This window comes from Neospora caninum, chromosome XI (genome assembly GCF_000208865.1).
Source record: "Neospora caninum Liverpool complete genome, chromosome XI".
Lineage (NCBI taxonomy): Eukaryota > Apicomplexa > Conoidasida > Eucoccidiorida > Sarcocystidae > Neospora > Neospora caninum.
The window spans coordinates 2,037,729-2,053,548 of record NC_018397.1 but is presented as its reverse complement, the minus strand read 5'-3'; the positions used below and the strand labels follow the sequence as shown (position 1 = coordinate 2,053,548).

The following is a 15,820-nucleotide window of genomic DNA, read 5'->3' as shown; positions in this document are numbered from 1 at the left end:
ACCCATGCGTAGCCTCACCCCCTCCATCGGCAAAAACCCGAATACGTGCCAGGTCTTTAGTTTGCTTGCGACGGCATGACAATGCAAGCGACACCCATGGCGCCAGTTGAATCCTGACACGGTCACGCCGTCGCCTCACAGGACCCGTCGGCACTGGGCTGACGCTCACATTGGAGAAGCATGTCTTCGCTGTCGTTCAGCACATGAATAGCTCTGCGGACACGCTGTGCGAAGTTGTCCAGTACCTCCTCCATGATCGTGAGATCCTCTGTATCATTTACATCTCTTCCCAGGACATCCTCCACGAAGGCAATCTGTTTTTCTCGGTTAATGCGGGCGTTCATCCAGCCCATTGCGATGCATGCGCGGACAACTGCCTCAGCTTCCTGAGGACTGACGTGTGCCGTTGCTGCTACGGTGCTCTGAATATCTGCTGAGACTGCATCTGTCCGGTCGCAGCCCTCGAGTGTATGTACACCTCTGCGTGTACGCACTGCACCTACCTCCCCTGCCTCAGTGGCCGCACCCCACTCACAGGCCGCACAGGGAAAAATATCTTCTTCATTCACAGAGAGTAAAGAGGCAAGGGTGGCGAAAGAAAGCTCTCGACAGTAGGAGGCAAGCGTCAGCGTGGTGAGCATCCGCAGCTTCCTCAAAAGAACTGGAGGCAGAGCAGGGAAGTGCCCGGAAGCAGCTTCAAGAGACGTACACTCTTCCAAGCAGGAAACCTCCGGCACTAGACCTTGGCGCTGCATATCGCGCCCTCCGCGATAGTCTTCGACGGTCCCCGTGCTGAACAGCTGCACAGTGGCCAACAATTCAGTAAGGCCCAGAGCGAAAGACGGGGACACATCGAAAAATACAGAAGGTGCATCGGAGACTTGCCGAAGGCGCGTTATCTTCGGGTGACTGAGCAGCTCCGCGAAAAAGCAGAGTGAAGGGTGCAGGAGGGCTTGAACGAGAATTTCCCCGACGGCCCGGGGCTCCTCGCCCACCTCGTCGAGGCGGCGGCAGAAGCTTTTCATGCAGGCTTCCGAGGATGAACCGGACGGGGAAGAAGAGGTGGAACAAGCGGAGAGTGACGTTGACACAGACATCTTGCACAGTTCAGAGATTCTACACTACTCAACAACGTGCCAGTCCACGCTCCCTCTCAGTCTTCGCCGCCTCACCAGCTTCTTCTCTCCGGGGCGAAAAGCGGCAAATCGTTCATCAAGGGGAATGGCACGTGATGGATTTCAAATGAACGAAAAGGTGGAGGTGTATGGCGTCTTTACACTCGCGAACCGAAAAAGAGCACTGCAGCGACAGGCGTAAGCCTAAGGCGAACAGGCGCGACGCTGAGAAGAGGCAAGAAGAACGGCGGGAAGAGGGCACCGCAAACCAAAGGGAAGGCGGTGTAAACGTGTGTGGGGAAGGTAGGAAGGAAACGAGAACAATGCGAACGAGGACTCAAACGCTTGGTAGGAGACCTTGTCTCGACGTGTGTGGTCCGGAGACGAACGACGGAAATTCTTTTTTTCAGGTGGAAGAGGACCTCCAGTCTCAGAATGTCGAAGCAGGCAAGTTCGGAGGAAAAAACGAATATGGGGATCGCGTGTGGGTCTCGTGCGTGGCAGAGGACAAACGAAGCCGTCGACATCGACACTTTGTGTGAGGAGACGGAAAGGCGCTCGACGGTAGCGCTGTGTTCGTGAACTCCCCGCCTCTATCGAGGAGGTGCGGGAAAAAGGAAATCCACCTTCAGTCTCAACATAGAAAACAGCAGCTGCAGTTGAACATCACTTTGAGCCGAAAAGAAGAAACACGCAATGTCTCCGAAATCTTCGTGTCTCGCCACGGCCCGCCAAGGCACACCGCCGGAGTGCATGCGGACATTTGGAACACCGCCTCGTTTTTCCGTGCAGCAGAAAGTCGTTTCCTTTCTTCACAATGGGCCACAGATAAACTCTGAGGTTTCCAAGAAAAGAGGAACAGTCTCCAGATGTCGTTCTGGGGCAGCTTCTTGCTTCAGGGGACACCAAAAACGCGGCCGTCGCGAGAAAAACGAGCGAACGCGGCCGCATGCACGCAAACACTGTCCCGGACGCGCCGTGGAGTTGCGTTCCCCTAAAAGAACGAGCCAGCGAGTCTGTGCTTGCACTATCCCTAGCAGACCACTCCTTTTTGTATAGTAGCTTCCCTGGGTTGTTTGGTGGCAGTCGCCTCTCCGGTGTGCTCTCTAAAGTGTCGAGCGACGGCCTGCTGGAGAAGAGACAAGCTTTCCGTTCGGGCCTCGCCTCGGCTTCTGATTACGGGAAACGGGGTTGTTCTCGTGTCTGTAGATACACCTTCACTTTAGGAACCCGTGCGGTTGATCCCCAACTGGTGTGCCAGGCATAACGCGGGACTTAGGATGCCTTTTCCCGCTGAGTGGGTGCATCCGTGGCTTCCTGGTAAAGCAAACTGACAAGATGGAGAGCGAACGCGAAGATGCTGTGCAACCCAAGCCCATCACCTGCAAGGCCGCCGTGTGCTTCGCCCCGGGGGAGCCTCTTCAGGCAAGCAGACAGAAAGGAAGCGAGGCATTTGAGCACAATTGCACACTAGGCGGCTGTTCTAAGCCGGAGGGATTGCTGGGACATCACCTTAAAGACGCTCTTCGCTTGCTCTGCGCAATGCAGGTCACCGACATTGTGGTCCACCCTCCCAAAGAGGGCGAGGTGCGCATCAAAATTCTCTATGCCGCTCTCTGCCACACTGACGAGGTGAGGACCAGACGACGCAGGACGGCGCCCCTGCCGCGCCACTCTCAAGGGGTAGTCCCTTTGACGCTCGGACCCTCACGCCACCACATACACAATTGGATACAGATAGCTAGCTATGTACAAACTGTCATATATATAGATGTAGAAGCACACTTCAGATGTCTATATCGCACAGATATAGGTACGTCAATGGGTGAATGTGTAAACGTAAGTGTGCCTCGAGAGCTACACGCTGAAATCTATGTTTTGGCAGGTGTGTAGGTACGCACAGGCACACATACCGATGTTTATGTGTGTGCGAAGCATCTGAATACAGGTACAAAACTGTAGGTTCACACCTCGACCTCTAAAATGGCGTGTTTGTGGGATTCCTGTAGTGTCTGGGCTCTCGTGCGAGGAGTTAAATTCTTCGTTTTGCTGTCTCGTTTTTCGGCGGCTTTCAGTTCTCACGAAGCGGAGCGGATCCCGAAGCGAAGTTTCCTTGCGTTCTCGGACACGAGGCGACCGCCGTGGTCGAGAGTGTCGGCAAGGGCGTCTCGACGTGCGCAGTCGGAGACTTCGTCATTCCCTGCTTCATGGTAAGACGCCATCGGGAAGAAGAGTCACAACGCAGGCGGTGATGAATGTGGGCCGCAAACGGAAGAAAAATGGCGCCGTAAATTCACTTTTGCCCGTTCAAACCGCCTCCCTGTTGTTTGGCGACTGCCGCACTGTGGAGCGGACCTGGTTTCTGCTTCCTTCCCACTGTTCTCGCGGTCTTCATCTTCTCGTTCTTCCGCACATTCGTTGTCCCTCCGCCCGTCATGCTCTGTCTCACAGCCGGAGTGCTTCGCAGAAGATGTCCAGGCGCGCACATGCGGGATGTGTGAGGGATACGAGAAACTCAAGACGCACCTCTGCGGCAAGATTCGACAATTCACTGCCCAGGGCGTCATGGCTGCTGACGGCAAACCGCGTTTCTCGCTCAAGGCCGACGGCTCCCCGGTCTACCACTTCATGGGAACCTCAGCGTGAGAGGAGAGGGAGACAAGGCGACAAGAAGCACGGAAAAGTCGTGACGAGGAAGAGCCTTCTGTCTCCGCTTCGAAAAACACACTGCCTTTCCATCTGCCGCTATTCGAAGGAGGCCCCCTTTCAGCTTTGCACGATCCGTTGCGTCCAAGAGACTGCTAGGCAACACACGGTACAGAACCCGCTACACGGCGTGAAGGATAGGCTGGAACCCCAGGGAGAGAACACAGACATTCTTGATATGAAAACGCCGGCGCGCTCAGGGCTTTGCTTCCTTCGCACCTCGTTCCGTCGTCCTGCTCGCTTGTCTCAGGTTTTCGGAGTACACCGTGTGTCACCAGGAGTCCGTGGCTGTGATCCCTCGCGACGCACCTCCCGAAAAGGTGCGTCCTCTCCTTCACAACCCGATTTTCGCGCGTCCCATCCCCCTTTGTAAAAGCCCAGTTCGACGCCAGAAAGCCGGTTTGAATGGGACGTTTCCAGTTCCCCATTAAAGTGGCAAGCAGGCACATGTCAGCCGGCAGAGAGGCAGCCTCGTGTCTCCGGAGGCGTGTGCGGAGATTCCATGTACACAAGTGCGTACGTGTGTAGCTGCGTCTGCGTTCCAATTGGCTTCACCGTACACAGAGAAAGGAAAGCCCGACAGTTCTACGCACAATCCCTCGATTCACAAACCGCAGAGCACAGGCGACACCCCTGCTGCTCTCCCGTGCCACGAACAAACGGCCGCGGGCTGCACTCGAACCTGCGTCCGGGTCTCGCGTGTATAGAGTTGCAGGAGACACCGATCGCAAGGTCGGTGTCTGCATTCTTTCTGACACACTGTGGCGAGCACACTGCCAGTCTCCGTTTGTTGCGTTCTTTATAAACGGCACTGTTTGTTTCCTGCCGTTCGATGTGAGGCTCTTCTAGCTGTGTCCTTTTGCCGCTTCCTCCCGACTGACCGGGTGTTCATCTGTGAAGTCCAGACGGGCGAAAAAGTCTGTGTTTGTTTCGAAGTGTGTTCACTCTGAAGGCGAAAATTCCCTTCTGTCCTTGCCACTCAGGTCTGTCTCCTCGGCTGCGGTGTCGCGACAGGCCTCGGAGCCGTGTGGAATACTGCGAACGTCGAGGAGGGATCAACTGTCGCGGTCTTTGGGTGAGGAAGCACGGACGATGGCGCGAGTGGTAGAACTCATGCGGCGGTTTAGAACGACGGAGAAAGCCTATCCTTGTGTGCACTTTCGGACCTACGAACTTGCGTATTCCCAGCGGCTAGCTGGCCAGAGTATCACACTCGAGTTTATTCGCAAGATATGGCGAAGACAAGGACTTCTCGTTCTAGACATCGAGTACACACCGCAAACAAGACGACTGCGGCGAGTGTGTGCGGCTCCACAAGAGGATTCCTTCACCGTTCTGCATCCTGAACGGGACTCTGGTGCAAAACGAATCGAGGCGGCTTTTCGTTAGATCTCCATCTTCATATCGCGCTCTGCCATGCTCCCCACTTCGGGTGTCCCCCTTGTTCTCTGTCGCCTTTGCTTCGTTTCGCCTTCTCTCGGCGTTCTTGCGCCGTCGGTGTTGGCCCTATTCGGTGCCCTCTTTGGCTCTCCGTGTGCCTTCACTACCTGGCAATCTCGGCCTGGTTCCGCGTCACCCTTCGACTCTTCTAGAGTGTTTTTCTCTGTGGAATGCTCTCCCGTTTTGCCACCGCGCTTGCGTCGCGCTGTCTCTTCCCTGTCCGGTCCACTCTCTGCCCAGGCTCGGGTGCGTCGGCCTTGCGTGCGTCCAAGCTGCGCAACGGCGAGGCGCAAGGGAGGTCCTCGCAATCGACAAAAACGAGAAAAAATTTGATCTCGCTCGGCACCTGGGGGCGACAAAGTGCATCAACCCAGCCGAATACGGCGATCGCCCCATTCAAGATGTCATTGTCGAGCTCACGAATGGTGGGAAGCTTCAGAGACATGCCCGATCTGCGTTTCCTGCTTCTCTCTGTCCTGAGAAGTTGGAGGACGCATTTTCAGAGCTCCGTAGATCAACACATCTTTTGTCAAATATCCGCGGATCCACCTGTAAAGATGCACATGTTTTATACCCTTTCACCATGTGTTGGCCTTGCGCCTCACCCACGCCTACCCTTGGTTTCCTTTTTGGTGTGCCATGACACTCTGGCATCTCTCCTGGTGAGTGTGGCGAGGGAGTGTGTGCGCTTGAAGGGCGAGAGCAGAAGTCGCGTGGTCTTCTCTTCTTTGTCCCTTTTGCTTCGCTCAGGCGGGGTTGATTACGCGTTCGAGTGTGTAGGGAACCAGCACCTGATAAGAGCGAGTCTGGAGTGCACGCACAAGGGATGGGGAGTCGGCACAGTCGTCGGGTAAGGCGCTTTTTGACGGGGAACGGAGGCGCGAAAGATCTTCTGTCCGCTCGGAACTGACAAGAATCGTGGTTTTTCTCATTCGCGTTTTGATGCTCCTTTTCTTCGAACCCTTTCTTTTTCTCTCGCCCAAAAATGCCTTCTTCGAACGGTATGCCCGCTCCGAAAGAGCTGCCGCCGTTTCCCGCGGGCGGACCTTGTGCCCGAACCGGGACAGCAACCGTGGCAGGTGTTTTGCGCTCTGCTTCGTCGGGCCTCTGAATTCTCAACCCTCCGGCTTCTCCCAGTTACTTGTCCCTGTGCTTTCCTGCTGGCATCGCCCGTGTCTCGCCTTTCCGGCTCAGAGGAAACGACGCCTGCGTCGGAAAAAGAAGGCTCCGTTTCGCGAGCGTTGCTTTCAGCTGTTTGTGACTCGCTTGTCTCTGTTCCTCGCGGGACTCGTCCCGCTTCTGCACTGTGTTTCGTTGCTTTGTCTCGCTGCGTGCTCCCAGAGTGTGTGCAAAAGAGGTTTCAACGCGCCCCTTCAACCTCATCCTCGGGCGAACGTGGAAGGGTTCTGCCTTTGGCGGATGGCGACCGCGCACGCAGGTGCCGCAGCTCGTGCAAAAGTACCTCGACGGCGAAATCAAGTAGGCTCGGCGCGCGGCAGCTGACCTGGCGCAGACTGAGCGGACGAGCCGTGCGTCGCTCAGGACGCTCCGCGTGTTCACCTATACGCTTCCCCGTGTCTTTTCCACGGAAAAAGCTGAATCTTGTTCAAACACAAGGGGGGAGCCATGCGCCGACCAAGTCACTCGTGGAATAGCGCTACCTATCGTAATCAAGACGATCATAGAATACACCCAAATGCAACCCATCCCCTGACAACAGTTTGTGTCGGAAATGGGTGACGAATCAGCATCCGGGTATTTTAAAGCTCGAATCTCAGGGGAAGTGGGACAACGCGGCGCCGTAGGGTACAAACAACTGGAACACTGGGACTTCTTTCGAACTGCCCTCGCTTTTGTGTCGGTGATAAAGGCTGAGCCGAGCAGTGAGGAAGGCGCCCGCCGCTTGTCCGGGTGGGAGCCGAAGCGTCGACCGGGTCTCTTTCGCGTTCCGTCTGAGAATCGATGTCGCGCTTTCTTCGTCCTGCGTTTGTAGCTGCGCGCAGCCGGTACAGTTCCGTCTGTGCGTTTCACGTCGTTTCTCTGGGAGCTCGGCGGTCACATAGAAGGTCCAGCAAGAAGCGAACGACGGATGCTTTCCCGCTCTGCGCGCCTGTCTTCAGACTGGATGAATTCATCAGTCACCGCATGACGTTGTCGGAGGTGAACGAGGCGATCCGCCTGCTTCACCTTGGCGATGGCATTCGAACGGTCTTGAAGGTTACCGCTGACTAAGACACAGAGGCGCAGATTTATCCCCCTTTTCCGGAAAAACGAACCGCAAGTGTTCTGTTCCTAAGCGTGGGGCGGGGGCACCCCGGCTCCAGGAAGGAAAACACGCGTCTGTTTTTCCCCCGCTGGAGAACAACCACGACGTTGGCCTGTTGTCGAAGCGAGTATCCCGTGTGTAGAATGTGAAGTGTCATAGGTGTATCATCAGTGTGGGCTCTTCGTCACGTAAGCGCGGTGCTAATGGAGAATAACGGTGTCCCGCTGGTGCTGGTCCTTTGGGCGTTTTATTCCCGCAGAGACGGATCTCGAGGTTCTCTGCCTCGTATGGGAAGAGGGAAACCTCGAACGCGTTTCGCGGGTCTGTCAGCAAACCCCAAGTCTTCCGCGGCTGGGGAAGGTATGTATCTGTGATATACCTATGCATGTGCATGCATGTAGATTTGTGCATGGGCAGGCCAAAAGGGAGTCCCTGGAATGACGTGTCACGCTCAGGTAGGCGAATCGTTCCCCGCATCCTCTTCTTCGTAAAGAGGAGACCATTTTTTTAATCAGCCCCAAGCTGACAAGGGACCGCGTATTTTTGAGAAAGAGTGCCTTTCTTAGAGATGCTGCTTCGGTCCTCACTGAATTTACGTGGTAGCCGCTCGCGCATGTGCTCGGTAGCCGCGTGGCGGTTCACGAGGGGAGCTTGTCAACCGCTCATGCTGGCGTTCGTTTCCGAGTGAAAATTTTTAATCAACATGAAGGTCCGGTTTGTTTGCAGAAGGCAAAGGTGAAAAACCCCACTTCGAAAGGACAAAGCCACACTTTTTTTGATACGAAATCGCATTCCACGGCCTCAGCCAAGCGTGCATGTATCGGACAGTATCTCGGCTAGTTCTGCTGTCACACACAACACGATAGGATCAGTACGAAGAACTCAAAACACAGAGAGTTCAGCTTAACTGCTGTTCCGCATCCGGAAGCACGGGCAAACGTAACTCGGAAGGGAACACGACAGATGAACCGTGGTTTCTAACTTCATCTGCCTCGACGAGACCGTTTCTGCACTGGAGAGAACAGCCACAAGGGTGGACTGCGGCACGTTTGCGCAGAGGTTGCTCCTCTCCCCTGGACCGCTTATTTCATATGCGGATGTCTGTTTTGTACAAACAAGTGACCATGCACGGAAATTCTGTCGTCTCACGTTTTTCAATGCACACACGACGTCCACCGCAACTCACCTTCCGCACGCAAACTTATCGCGCATGCGCGCTTTTAAAAAGAACCCAGGTATTTTTCTCGAAATTCCATAGGCTCCTTCGCCTGACCCGCTTCTTTTCAGAGGCCTCTTGCGGCCTTATATCTGTCCTTCCACCTCCCGACGATGCTGTCGCAAGCTTCATACTTCTGCCGCAAAGCTTCTGTCTGTTCGATACCGTCGACAGCAGGCAAGCTGCGGCCCCGGACCACTTCATATCCATTGAACGAAGGGGGACGAATGCCTAGGTTGCCTTTACTCTCTTGAACTCGCACTCCGCCTGCTTCTCCACGGTGTGCTTCGTGAAAGGAAGGCAGGAAGGTCGATGGGAAGCGGCCGGTTCCTGACTGCGGACAGCTCGGAACCGACGCGTGCCCCTGTCGCGAAAGCCGAGAAGGAGAAGCTGGGTGCACGAGGCTCGCCTCTTGACGGTAGAAAGACGTGCGTGGAGACATCACTGTTTGTGCGGGGGACTGCATGCCACTGTACGTGTCTGGAGTGCGGAAACTTTGTCCATGTGAAGTAACAAACCCTCCAACGTTGTCGTGTGCCGGCAGCCGTGCACGGTCACTGGCTACGATGGGGGAAGACGAGGCATAGAAAGACTCGCTTTCCCGCGCAACAGTGGAGCCGACCTCAGACAGAGCGTCGCCACCCGATACAACTCTCACAAAGGAAGCGGGCGGGCCAGGTGAGAGAGCCTGAGATAACTGTGGAAGCGCTTGGGAACTTGGCGGGCACGGCGCAGCGTGTGCGCTCTGCGTGCCTTTCACCGATGAGCAGTCGAAACCACACGCTAGGCTGGCAGCGAACGGAGGTCTGTCTCTTGGTTCAGAGAGATTGTCTACGTCTCTTGCAAGCCTCCCTTTGCCAGGGTGGTCACGGGAGTCTGAGGCAACCCAGTGCTGTCCGTCGCCGTTCTCCCAGCGAGGGAACGGCCTCCCGGGACGCGTGTTTTCTCGGGAGAGGACCGAAGGATTTGCCTGATGTCCATTGGGCTCTGAAGAGCCGGAAGACGAGTTTTTCATTCCCGAAAGAGCGATGGATGGGAGAGGTCGACGCACCGTTGTCGTCGTGGGCAACGCCACCTCGAGTGCTCCAGAAACTGTCGCAGAGACGCCAAATGCGGAGCGCTCACAATGCCCGTCCCCTCGTTCCATTCCGACTTGCCTCGGCATCGTGTGAGCCTCTGCAAAATCGTGGGAAAAGCTCCCATCGTGGCACGCAGTGCGCTCCTCTCCGCCGTCGGTTGAAGCCACGTTGAACCATGCACTGCTGCGCAGCAGTCCACGCCGTTCGTCTCCGCCCACCTCCATTGGAGGCCTGTCTCGCGTGTGGCACAGGAATTCCTGTCTCCTCGCTGCGTGCAAAGCACTCATGTAGGTGCTGTCTCCGTCGAAACTCCTGGTGCCCACATCAGGCTTCTCCATGTGCGGCCTGTCGCCTCCAGGTAAGCGAGGGGGAGGTAACGCGTCGCCGTCCACCAGAGTGTCCAACCCCTTCTGCAGCAGTGTAGCGATCTGCTTAACCATCGAGCCGCCCTTGGCAGCGGCGCTTCCAACCTCGTCGACAAACTTCTCGCCAACGTCCAGCAACTTCTCTCTCGCCGCTGCCGCCACTCTCCCAGCCAGGCAAGTCCCTCGAGAGTTCTTGACGCGTGGCGACTCGCAGCCGTCTCTCCCCGAACACGGCCCTCCGCTCAGCTCCTCAGGCTGAAGCATAATCGGGGCGGGCGCCGCAAAAGGCAGGCGTCCCACCCCGCATTGGGCATGCGGGGCATACACCACATCCAGATGCTGTCCGGGAAGGCTGCTGTGAAGCGGTTGAGAGGCAGCCTCGTAAGAGAAACCCGCATTCGAAAAAGGTGCCTCCGCGAACTCGCCTAAACGTGGAAGACTCGCAGAGCGGCTCATGCTGCCGATCTGGGAAAACGGAAGAGCAGCCGCGGACGGTCGCAAAGTCGGCTTCGCGTGTTTGTCCGACAACGTGGCCGAGGCCGCGCAGGCACGGGAGGGCCCGTGGGTCTTCAGCCCTCCGAACAGCCGCGTGGTGCCGCCCAAAAAGCGCTTGCGTGGAGTCGAAGACTGGCCGTTCTCCTGAGGCATCTCACTCCGATAGACAGACGGCTTCCCGCCGAAACCTAGTGGCGGAACAGAGAGATCCGAATATGTCGCGTGGAGCGGCACCGCCTGCTCGTCTGAAAAGAAGGCATCTGGGACAACTGTCTCCGCCAGTGTAGCCGTCGTCCCGCATGCAAAAGCGGATTCGGGGCACGGACCGCTGATTCCACGAGGGGTCATTGGTTCAGTCGGATTGCGTGCCCGGCACTTCACAGTCCGTTTGAACGGTCGAATCGGTTCGTGTGGACATGTGACGGCAACAAACGGCCCGAGATGTTGAGGCATTTGAGGAAACCTGGTCATGTGGCTGGCGGCGGCGGAATTCTGAACATGTGCTTGCAGCATGCGAGACTCGGCGCTGGCAAAAAATGTTTCGTCGCCTGCCGTGTATGGTTGCCCAAAGCCTCCAGAAGCCAAGGAGTCGCCGTGGGCGTACCCACCGGGGATCGAGCTAACCGTATCATGATAAGACCGAGAAGACTGCAAAGCAGGGGGGTTCTGAAAGCCGCTAGCCACGGCGGTGCTTGGTATTTGGAACTGCGCCGACGCCTGAGAGCATGCCACCGACGACGGTGCGCGTACCTGCGCATGTTCGCCGTGGAGAGCGACTGCTGCGCCTGCAGGCAGACCCACAGGGTAGCTCTGCATTTGTGGGACGCCTCCTGGAGAGACCGTTTCCTGTCTTGGTCCATGCGATGCGCCAGGGTGAAGATTCCCGGCTCTCTCGTGCTCTACCGGCCGGCCTGCGGCGGCCCCTCGATCCGAATTCACGTAGAACGCACTCGGCAAACGCGGGCATTGGGTGCCACTTGCGGTCCCCAAGCCTGCCGTGTTCCCGGGGGCGAATGCGCCAGACTTATGCGAGGCCTGCAAGACTCCAGCGGCCGCACTCGCCTGGGCCGGAAGCGTTTTCTGCTCAAACGCAGCTCCTGGCGCTGCAGTGACGAGCGCATGCGATAGAGAACTTTCGGGTGCCTTCGATGAACCGGAAGGGGAATATACCGTTCGGCTACACGCCGCTGGAGGAAGGGAGATAACCTGCGGACGGAGCGTGACAGCCGATGGCGCCATGCTGTCTGTTTCTGTCGGCAAAGGATGGGAAGACGGCGAGCAGGCGTCAAAGCCGCTGGACCGCGTCGACGATCGCGGGCTCAAGAGCACCTGGGAAGGTGAGCACAGCGAAGCGCAGGTCAGCGAACTTGCTCCGAGGGAGAGGATTGGACTCGATTCGTCCAAGCACGTTGACCCCCAGCCTCGGCTAAGATGAGAGCTCTGCGAAGGGCTAGGGTCAGCCTCCTGAGTTGCGTAGCGAAGACGCGGTGCCGCCGCACAGGTAGCGGCGTCCCTGGGATGCTTCTCGTCGGCAACCCATACACCATGGCTGGCTGGCAGAGAAGCAGTGCTTCGCTGGTTGAAGGTTCCTGTTTGTTCGTGAGACCGCACTGCCGCCGGCTGCACATCCTCTTGAGAATCTGGACACAGATTGTGGTAGTAGAGAGGCTGGTCTGTTCTCGAGGCCGGAACCTGGACGAGAGCGTCGGAGCTTCCTGGGAACGAGAGAGGCGGCGAGGCATTCAAAGGGCTGTTCGATAGCGGTGTAACAGAGCCTGACGTGGGAGAGACAACGACGGCGCCACCCACGCCTGAAAATAGGGCACCTAACGGACGGGGAGATGGCGGGAGTCTGACTGTCTCTTCACAGGTCAGAACCGCCGAGGAAAGCGACATATTCTTTTTGTACTGGATCCCTCCATTCGGGCCAGGAAGGCTGGATGACATTGCGCTGGAGGCTGAAAACGCGCCGTCTTGCTGGGCAAGCTCAAGGTATCGCGCCCTGCTGGGGGAGGGCACCTCTGTCCAGCTGAGACTCGCGTTCTCCTGAACGGGAAAGAGTCCTTCGCCTACATGAGATGGGCTAGTCTGCTGGTCTCTGCCCGCATGGAGCGGGAAGGACGGAACGGGGCCTGGGAGGTCAGAGCGAGACGTGGGCGAGGCGTTTCCCTGGTCCTCCGTCTCGCGCTGCGGCGTTTGAAGCGCCGCTCCCATGCAGCTACTCTCCTCGGAGCACTCGTCCACAGCCTCTCGACCGCGTTCTTGTGCGTCATCGTCGGGATCGAAACTGTCATCTGAGCTCCGCATCCCCCCGAACGAGGGCAGTCTGTCTTCTGCGCGGCCGTGCTCACAAGCAGCCGCTGCGCGTGTGGGAGAAAGAAGAGACGCTTGGCCTTGCCTCGCTTCCGTATCTGTTTCCTCTGCGGCGTCGGCGCCAGGCATGAAACTGAACTTGCCTGCGTTTTCTTCGCGGGCGCCTTCAGAGAGTGGAGCCGAAGCGCAAACGTCGTCCGCTCGTTGTGGAGCGCGAAGCGTCTGGACTGGCGAGGGGGGGGGTGGCAGGCAAAGCTCTCGCTCGTCCCCTGGAGGTCGATGTGTCCCCGATCCAAACACCGCCGTTTGGTTCCGCCCTGGCACAAACGACGCCCTTTCGTCTTCAGTTTCCACGTGCAAGAACTGTCGCTTTGGATCCTCTAGAAGTACGCGTTTCTGGTTTTCGCCAGTCTGTCGAGACTCGCGCACCCTCTCCTGTTCGCGCGTGACAACGCGTGCGAGACGACCTTCCACGGGTGTGTGGCCGGTCGCTTCTTCCCCGCGCTTCCTTCGCAACTCCAGCTGCGCCAGCAGTTCCCGCTCGTCCTGTTCCTCCTCGAGACGCAGCTGCTTCTCCATCTCCGCCCGCCGCAGTTGCCGCAACTTCTCCAGCTGGGCTTGCAGCCGCGTCCATTCGGCTTCGTCGTCTGTCTCGCCTCGAGCCTGTTGACTTCTCGACTGCCTCGGTCCCGCCACGGAGCCCGGACCGCCCGAGACGGACTGAAGAGGTTGGCAGTGCGTCAAGGGCGTGCCTGAGCACATGGGGCGGCGAGGCCTGTCTTGCGGAAGAGGCGTGCGGTGGCCCAGCAACGCCACATTCGATCCTTGTGGCGTCGAAGGAGGCGTGTTCCACAAATCGCCTGGAGCAGGCGCTTCTGCAGGGACTGGTCTTCGAGACGAAAAATCGCTGGGAGATTCCTTCAAGTCGCGCCTCCCTGCGGGCAGATGCGAGGGAGATGCCACAGGGGAAGCGCTAATGAAGAGACTCGTCAGGGCCGGAGGCCGAGACAAGATGGGAAGCGGCGCCGGCGCAGAAGAAAGAGGGGAGAGCACGGAAGCGGAGGGTACGGCACGCGATGCACACGAGCGCGCGGAAGAGCCGAAGGAAGAGGGACTGGAAGACATTGGGAGGCTACGTGGCATATCGGCAGGGGTGTCGTCGGCACTGGATGCAGCGAACGGCGAGTCTGAGGAGTCGCAGTGGAACGTTGGGGGGATGACACTGAGTTCGCGACTTTTTCCGGTGTTGCAGGCCTCCTCGAGAGTTTCCGCCGAAGGCGGGCACTCAAACCTGGGGCGTTCCTTCGCGTCGCCAATTGGGAATGTCGGAGCGGATTGAGAAATGCAATTTCTCGTCTGTTCTGGGAAAAGTAACGAGGGTTCCGAAGAACACAGCTGCGTGGAGGACGGAGACACAGGAGCAGAGGCATAGCTCTGCCACGGGCCACTAGCGTCTCCACAAGGCTCCTGAAGGGCGGATTCAGACACGTAGCTCGTAAGAAATAGGGAAGTTTGACCCGGGAATACCGCCTGATCTTGCGGGGCGCTGGAGTCGCTTTCCTGGTGTTCGCCCCCGGGGCCCAGCAGCTGCTCGGAAATACACCCTTTGCCCTCTTCGCATTCCTCTTGTCCGAACTCGAGATGCGAAGCTTCTAGCAAGGCATCGTGATTTTCCGTCTCCGCTGGGATCGCCTCAGGGCTTTCGGTTCGAAGCATCCTTGTTTTTCCTGACGCGTTCGACTCTGAATCGGTGCCGTCTTCGTCAGAACCGTACACATTTAGCTGACTCACGCAGCCGAGTTTGACATTTTTCCCGCTCGCCGCCACCGGGGATTCCACAACCGAGCGGGGCGACACACAGGCATCTTCGTCCTCGGAAACGCCCGCCAACTCCGAACCACGTGCGCAGCGTTCCGAGGCGTCAGAAGAGGCGTCAAACACCCCCTCTTCGGTGCACAAAGTGTTTGATGGTTGGTCTTCTGTGCTGGCAGACGGCGCGCGGATATCTGCGTCGGCTTGACCTGCCGGACCTTCGGTGTCGCCTTTCGCGGTTGACGATGAAACGTGGGAGTGGTCGGGCGTCTCTGAAGCTGCAGCGAGATACGGTGGAGTCAACACGTTTGCTTGCAGGTGAACTGCGCGGGAGGGAGAGAACGCCTGGCGGTTGGCGGGATAGCTCTCGCTGTACACTGCGGCCGAGGAGGCTGCGCCCACCGTCACACCACAGACGTACTCTGCCTCTGGTGGACTGTCGCAGGTGAAATTGAAAAAACTTCCGGCCTCCAACTCATCTTCAGACAGAAGGTCCCCATCTGGATCGTAGACACCCCTCGCGACCGCGGATTCTTTCGGAAAAGTGTCGACTTGGGGCTCGACGCTGTCCGGCAGCGCGCCGTGCGCCGCAAGACAGTCCACCGACTCGGGGTCCATGCTTCCGTTTTCGGTCGAGGAACGGCGCCGAAGTGAACCGCAAAAGAAAACTTAGAGGGTAAGTCACCTCAGGCAAGAAAACAAACGACGAGGAGTAGCCAGAGATTCATATCGAGCCGAGCGGCGCCGTTCGCAGTCGATGACAGTAACCAAGACAGGGGCGCTCTGTGCTGGTGCGGGTTGGTCTGCAGCAGTCGACGCGGCTGAAACATAGACAATGCCACAGGCACCTAAAGTCTAGCATCCTTGTTGGGCGGCCGGATGAGTCACCGAGGCCGAATCCTGCACAAAGACACGTGAAGACAGAGCTGTGCAGCTTCTTTTGATGCCGCAGGCCTGGCGCGATACTCGAAAACCGATGCTGCCAGGAACGACGCTCACGGGGTATATACACT

General features: G+C 57.7%; 3 protein-coding genes across 3 annotated transcripts; 1 reads left to right on the top strand and 2 right to left on the bottom strand.

The window, feature by feature from the left end:
* Positions 1–122: 122 nt before the first annotated feature.
* On the bottom strand, positions 123–1,097 carry NCLIV_055570 (conserved hypothetical protein; the record flags this gene model as incomplete). The annotated part of the gene is made up of 1 exon (XM_003885111.1): positions 123–1,097. One exon carries the CDS (start codon positions 1,095–1,097, stop codon positions 123–125), a length of 975 nt encoding a protein of 324 aa, XP_003885160.1.
* A 1,560-nt stretch (positions 1,098–2,657) lies between these two features.
* On the top strand, positions 2,658–7,493 carry NCLIV_055560 (putative alcohol dehydrogenase class III; the record flags this gene model as incomplete). Its single annotated transcript, XM_003885110.1, has 9 exons — positions 2,658–2,747; positions 3,191–3,325; positions 3,567–3,757; positions 4,072–4,141; positions 4,805–4,896; positions 5,502–5,686; positions 6,012–6,111; positions 6,603–6,740; positions 7,382–7,493. The coding sequence occupies 9 exons, from the start codon at positions 2,658–2,660 to the stop codon at positions 7,491–7,493; spliced, it is 1,113 nt and encodes a 370-aa protein (XP_003885159.1).
* A 1,317-nt stretch (positions 7,494–8,810) lies between these two features.
* Positions 8,811–15,425, bottom strand: NCLIV_055550 (putative platelet binding protein GspB; the record flags this gene model as incomplete). Its single annotated transcript, XM_003885109.1, has 1 exon — positions 8,811–15,425. The coding sequence occupies one exon, from the start codon at positions 15,423–15,425 to the stop codon at positions 8,811–8,813; it is 6,615 nt and encodes a 2,204-aa protein (XP_003885158.1).
* Between the last annotated feature and the right edge of the window lie 395 nt (positions 15,426–15,820).